Here is a 5955-nt window from a genome sequence, read left to right as displayed (position 1 = left end):
TAAAACCGCCCAGGACGCGGTCCTCGTCGTGCGCGCCCACGTTTTCGCCCGCGGGAATGATGAGCGGGGGCAGGCTGGGCTTCCGACGGGGGCCGCGGTCGGCAAAGCGGTGGCCGTTCATCGGAGCGGGGCTCGCCGTGCGCCCTGGAATGGACGAGAGGGGTCAGGAAACGGCCAGCAGCGCTGCCCGGGACGAGGACAGCCCCGCCACCTGTGCGCATCCGCCTGTGCCTAAGCGCACGGAGGCCAGATGTAATTAGAGACCAGAAGATTGTTAACGCGCTCGGCCTGGTTCGGAGAACACACGCTCCCCGGGCCGTGTGCGTGGCACACGCCCACACCGCTCGGCCGGTTCTGTGACATGTGCGAAGTTCGCGGCTGAGCAGCGTGTAATTTACGCCAATGCCACACCGCAGCAGCCTAGTCATCTCCGGGATGCGACCGCACAGGTACCCACGGCCCCGGGGCAGATGAGACAAGGCCCTGGCCAGCATCGCAGCACTGCCGGTGAGTGGCCCTGCCCGCCATGTGATAAGCAGCTGGCGACAACAATCTAAGGGACGCAATGTTCACAGGAAAACTACTATGCGGTCCACCGCCCACTTCTCCAAGGTGTTGACATTTACACAACTCTGTCACTTTCAAACAGGCACTCGATACAAACACGGGAGGCCCTGTCCACTTTCTAAAGTTAAGTATGTGTCACAGCTGGATCAGAACTGAATTCTTAATCTGAAAAGGGCACAGTGCCCCAAGTCCAGCCGGTCAGGGATCAGACCTGGGGTGAGGCCCTGGCCGTGTGGGAAGCCGGTGACCTTCAGGCCCTGCTGCCACTAGGGGTCAGACTGCTACTGGAAACAGCTCAGGTCGCTTCCTCATTTAAAAGGGGGACAAGCTGACAGCCCGGACGCCACCCTCCTCTCCCAGGCCGACTTCCTGGATTTGCAGAACACGTACCAAGAGGGGCTAGGTGCGCCTGGCCAGGAGAGTTCAGACTGTAGCCTGTGCTGATTGGATGGATATTTAACAAGTTTCTGAAAGGAAAGGAAAGACATCTTGGTCACAAGCAGTAATCATATTCTCCATCTCATTTGAATATCACACACTCAAGGGATTCCAGTGGCGTGAAGCCCCCTACGTACTTTTCAAACTCCCGGCGACTGCCCCAGCAAGCCTTCACGCTCCCCAGGGCCTGGCCATCGTGCAGAAAGCCAGATTTTAGCGGGACCCGAATCTCCTGAGCAGCAACTCCTGCAGATGACATCGTGCCTTATTCTGGGATGTCACCGCACCTGGGTAGCTTTTGTTCTCTAGAGGGATAAAGAAGAGATGAGAGAATAAAGGAAACGGTTCAGAAATACCCATGAATTGCTAATATTAGAATTTCGGGGGACGCTGAAAAGTTCAGTCATGGACTGTCACTTAATTTTGACATTTTTACATTCATTCATGCTTCTTGTGAGAGTACTTAATGGTAGACAAGAAAAATAATTTTTTTAGTACATCCTAATCCAAGGTTTGAAATGTTTCCAGCAAAGCGAGAAATAATCACCAGCAGAGCCTGACAGCCGCACAACAAATGCTGCTCGCCGGCCAAAGCAGGGCCGTTTCTCTGCCCGCCCATTACGTGACTTTCCAGGGTGTGCGCTCGCCCTGGGCACGGGGCTCATCTTCCCCCGAGCTAAAGAATTAAATTCGGAAATCACTGCAGGTCATAGTCAGATGAGAGATTCTACGGTTGGCACCTGATTATCCCACAGCCCGGCATTTACTTGGATTCTCCATTTCAGAGCTGGCCCCAGGACAGACAGATTCTCCAGTTATTACTTGTTCATAAAGAAATGTGAAGATACTAATTTCCATTATCCCGTAAAAATCAAGTTCTGCAAGATTACTGGCCTCTGCAGAGGCCCTGGACGGCTTCCTCCTCTCTTTAGAGACAAACTTAAAGGTACATTCTTCACATTCTCCTCTCCGAGGTACCTAGCTGCAAGGCACGGATGCCAAAGGCTAAGGAAGTACAATTTTCCTTAATCTAGTCCTTCCTCAACTTTAAACCACCCCCTTCCTTGTCAGATATTACCTGTCTACAGTCCCCAGAGCCTCTGTTTAATTTTACTTTTATTACTCATTATAGCATCAATCTCGGCTCTGTCTTCAGATAACTCGTGTTTGCTTAGAATGCGGTTAAGACATCATTTGTCAACTATCTGTGTCACACTGACCCCTTTATGGACTTTATAATGCTCCTTCTCACCAAACATCTGTACTGAGGATGGAGGACCGAAGTGGGGGGAGGGGGCACGCAGGTTATTTTTGTGTTTTATGGACAAATCTGTCACCTCCTGTTAGACTGTGAGCTCAGATAAGAGGCTATGTTCCAATCATGAATCATCACTGCCTAGAACACTAGCAGGAGCTCAGTCGGGATGTTTGTTGAATGAATGTTTGTACGCTATCACTTATCATCGGTGTCAATCAAATGTATACAATGTATAAGGTATGAATTTTTTTAGCTAAAAATCTGAAACAATACGTTGCGAGTGTTTAGTATGGTTTTTTTTCCCCCCACATGAAAAAGAAGAGACAGTAATGGTTTGATGACAAAGTAAGGATGGGTCCCAAGCACTGGGTCTCAGCCTTTTGCTCCCATAATCAGCTGTTTTGACACACTAGGCAGAGGCCGAAATAAATTTCAAATATTATTTCAAATAGTCAAGCATTATTTTCCTTTAATCAGTCTCCCAGATATGTGATCGAGAGGGGAAAAAAGCCATCATTTAAGAAATCTAAGTTATTGGGAAGTCTTTTTCTTTTTTGAAGGCTGGTTTTTAGAGTATTGAAACAAAAGCAAATGTGTTTTTCCCTTCTTTACCTGAACCAAATAAAGCTATAAAAAAAAAAATTAAAAACCAGTTTTTAGAAAAAATTGCTATGCACTGTGTACCGAGCAGGTGGTTTACGGTGCCTTTCTCGGCAGACTATCGGCGCTGGCAAGGCTACCGGGAAGACATCTGTGGTAATACAAAAATGAGAGGCCAGATAGGAAGGAGAATATGGTATTTAAGCAGTTGGAAAGCACACGTTTGAAGATTGTTCATCCAGATTACAGGAAAACGCTGCGGGGGATTCTGGAGGCCCAGCCCCCACCTGTCTGCAGGCCAACGAGCACTACTAGTAATTACTGTGTGTCAGCCTCCTAATGCCATCTAAATCTTAGCTTTCAACAGAACGATTGTGTAACGATCGCCTCTGCAGAAATTGCCTCAGAATGCTAAACTTACATTTCAATGGTCCTTTAAAATTATTTATATGTTCTAGAAAAAGTTATTTTTTATTCATTGTTTCCATCACCTACTTGTTAGCTTTCTTAAGAAAAAAATTTTTTTTTAGTATAAAAAGAATTGTGTTCACTAAGCCAGCTCACTTCTGACCACAATAGTGTCTTTGTGTATTCATAGAAGGTGACCTGCCTCTAAATTTCAATGGGGAATTGTGAACGGGCCGCGTTATGAAACCGTCGGGACTTCCTACTGGCCCGCACGGTGGCAGCCGGGACGGCCATCTAACTGCATGTGCTCTTCTTTGGGAAAATAACTTCCAACCGTAGACTCAGAAAGGGCAACCTGCCACAGGTCAGGAAGTAGACTTTCAGAATGTGTTCTTCAGGTTGTGAGCTGTGGGTGTGAAAGCACCTGAAATTCTTTCACACCTCTCTCAAGCTGAGTGTTCGCCACACATGCGTGCTCCTTGGGTGGGGAAAAAGGAATCCGTTTGGTCAAGCGCAAGTTAAAAAGAGACACGCTGCTCAAGGGAAATTCAACTAACGCTGCAGTGTTTCAAATTTTGTTTCCTTGTAAGTTGAAAACTAACTCTGCCTTACAGTTCATTGGGAAAACAATTGCAAAATATACCCATGAGAAAAAAAAAAATCAGTATCTCTCAGCACAAGACGGATTCTGTCACGAAATGCAACCAGGAACGCTGACGTTAGTCCCGGACCTAAGTAACTATGGCATGACACCTTTTTGACAATCAAAAAAACAGTTAAATCCCAGGTGTGAACTACCTTTTCCTATTAAACATCACTTGATTTTTCTTTTTTAGTTCAAGGTGTGGGGGGGACCCTAAAACCGTTTGTTGAGGCGGACCCTTTATTTCTCTTCTGGAGTGTGAACCCACTTTTGCGGCTGACCCTTCAGTCTCCGCCCCAGCCCGGCTCCCGCTCCCACTTAGCACTTCCTATTGTCTGGTAATCTCCCTTCCGCTTGGGTGCCCCCTGGCACCCCCAATTCCACAACCCAACTCCTGTCCCTGACGGACACCCCACCCCCTTCCCACACCAGTTCCCAGAGACACCTTTTAACACCTGAGTCACGGCCCATGTGTATTGGATCACCGAGCCTGGGGCTTTCTGCATGGCTTCCCCAGTCTAGCTTCCCTCCGTTTGCTGGCACTGCTCTCCCTGGGGTCCGAAAGCAGCCCCACCCATGCCGCGAGCCAGTGCCGGCCCTACCTTCCTTGACCACAGCGGCTACTGAGTCCTTCCACGGCTAACATCGACTAAATGAAAGCGCCCCCGTCTGGCGGGACAGCCACCAAACCGAGGCCCCAACCCGCCCGTCAAGCTCCTGCTTCTCGTTCCCCCCACGTTAGATTCCACTCATCCTTCGGGGTCACCTCTCAGAGCCCTACTCCACCGACCCGCGTGGGGCAGGGCCAGCTGTTCAGGGGGTTACTCTGCGCTGCGCCCCCACTCTCTTCCCATCCTCCACACCTTCTAGGACAGGACCTGTTTTTTTCCCCTGGAGATCCTGGCATCCTTCATTTCCGATAAATATTTACTAAATGGGCATTGAGAAAATATTCATCTCATTTTAAAAAGTCATGACATGAAAGAGTCACGTGGACTGTAAGTCAGTAAAGAACTAAGGGTAAAAGCAAAGAACCAGGAATAAACGTAACGGGTGTTGTAACCAGTTGAGGGTACTTAACAGGCAAGGGATTTCATTAAATTCATTTCCAGAATCCGAAGTGGACAGTTTGCAGCCTGGTAGGAATTATAAGCTTAAATGGTTAATGATGTAACTTTCTAAACTGGTTTCTGTTACTCTGTGTTTACTTAAGGCAATCATGAAAACCCTGAAGAGCACCTTCGCTTACACAGTATTTCTTCTGGATGATGCACCTACTGTGTTCTGCTGTTCAAAACGAAGCAGAAAAGCTACACCAAAAAGCACATTGCACATTCTTTATCAAGGTGAAGTCACATGCCTTTACCTTGAGGACAGTCTCTTTGAAACTGTTTTTAAAAAAAACTAGGCTCCCTCAAGACATAACCTAGATCTGCTCACCTAGCCACCAGGTCTCATTAATAAAATCTCAGAAGCAATCCACAGGAGGAGGAGGAGGGGCACATTTTTGTCACACAACTCATCCAGTTCTGCCCGGCGCTTCCTTATTTAAAAATGTGATGTAATTTCCTTCTTTCAATCTGGTTTTAGAACCTGATTTCTGTTTATTCAGGGTGATCAATGGTCTCTCCGGCTGCGCTTAACAATTATCTACAGGACTACTCCCCTACCCAGGGAGATATAAAGTAACTACACTCAGAGCCAAAATTTGTAAAAAGAAAACTGATTTAGGAACGTGACAAATCCCATGGCTTTAGATCCTCCCAAATAAACCAACATCTGCCTGCTTATCTTCATTTTGAAAAGTCTAAAATAATCACCTTTTGAAAAAACAAAACTCCTCCGTTTTCATAGTGATTCCCGTCTAAGGCATTAGTAGCCCGGCCATCTGACACACTGAACGTTCAGTGGGGCTGTTATGAAGTTTTAATTTTTATTAATAAGAAAACCTGCTGATTGATGTTCATCTACACATTCGGCGTTTATGACAGTCACAGTGATATGTGACCTGAGTTAATTTACTGAAAGCAAAAGACTAACA

General features: G+C 47.1%; 1 protein-coding gene across 1 annotated transcript in view; it reads right to left on the bottom strand.

Annotated features, from left to right (window-relative positions):
- Positions 1-5955, bottom strand: part of ERRFI1 (ERBB receptor feedback inhibitor 1) — an 11574-nt gene that overhangs the window by 1541 nt on the left and 4078 nt on the right. Inside the window, exons 2-4 of the mRNA XM_006914440.3 lie at positions 1143-1310; positions 958-1034; positions 7-144 (exon numbers count right to left, since the gene is read on the bottom strand). Coding sequence (XP_006914502.1) covers positions 7-144; positions 958-1034; positions 1143-1264 — 337 coding nt within the window. The 5' untranslated portion in view covers positions 1265-1310. The remainder of the gene's footprint in view (positions 1-6; positions 145-957; positions 1035-1142; positions 1311-5955) is intronic.

The sequence above is a fragment of the Pteropus alecto genome, unplaced genomic scaffold (genome assembly GCF_000325575.1).
Source record: "Pteropus alecto unplaced genomic scaffold, ASM32557v1 scaffold125, whole genome shotgun sequence".
Lineage (NCBI taxonomy): Eukaryota > Metazoa > Chordata > Mammalia > Chiroptera > Pteropodidae > Pteropus > Pteropus alecto.
This window is presented reverse-complemented; position numbering and strand designations above follow the sequence as displayed.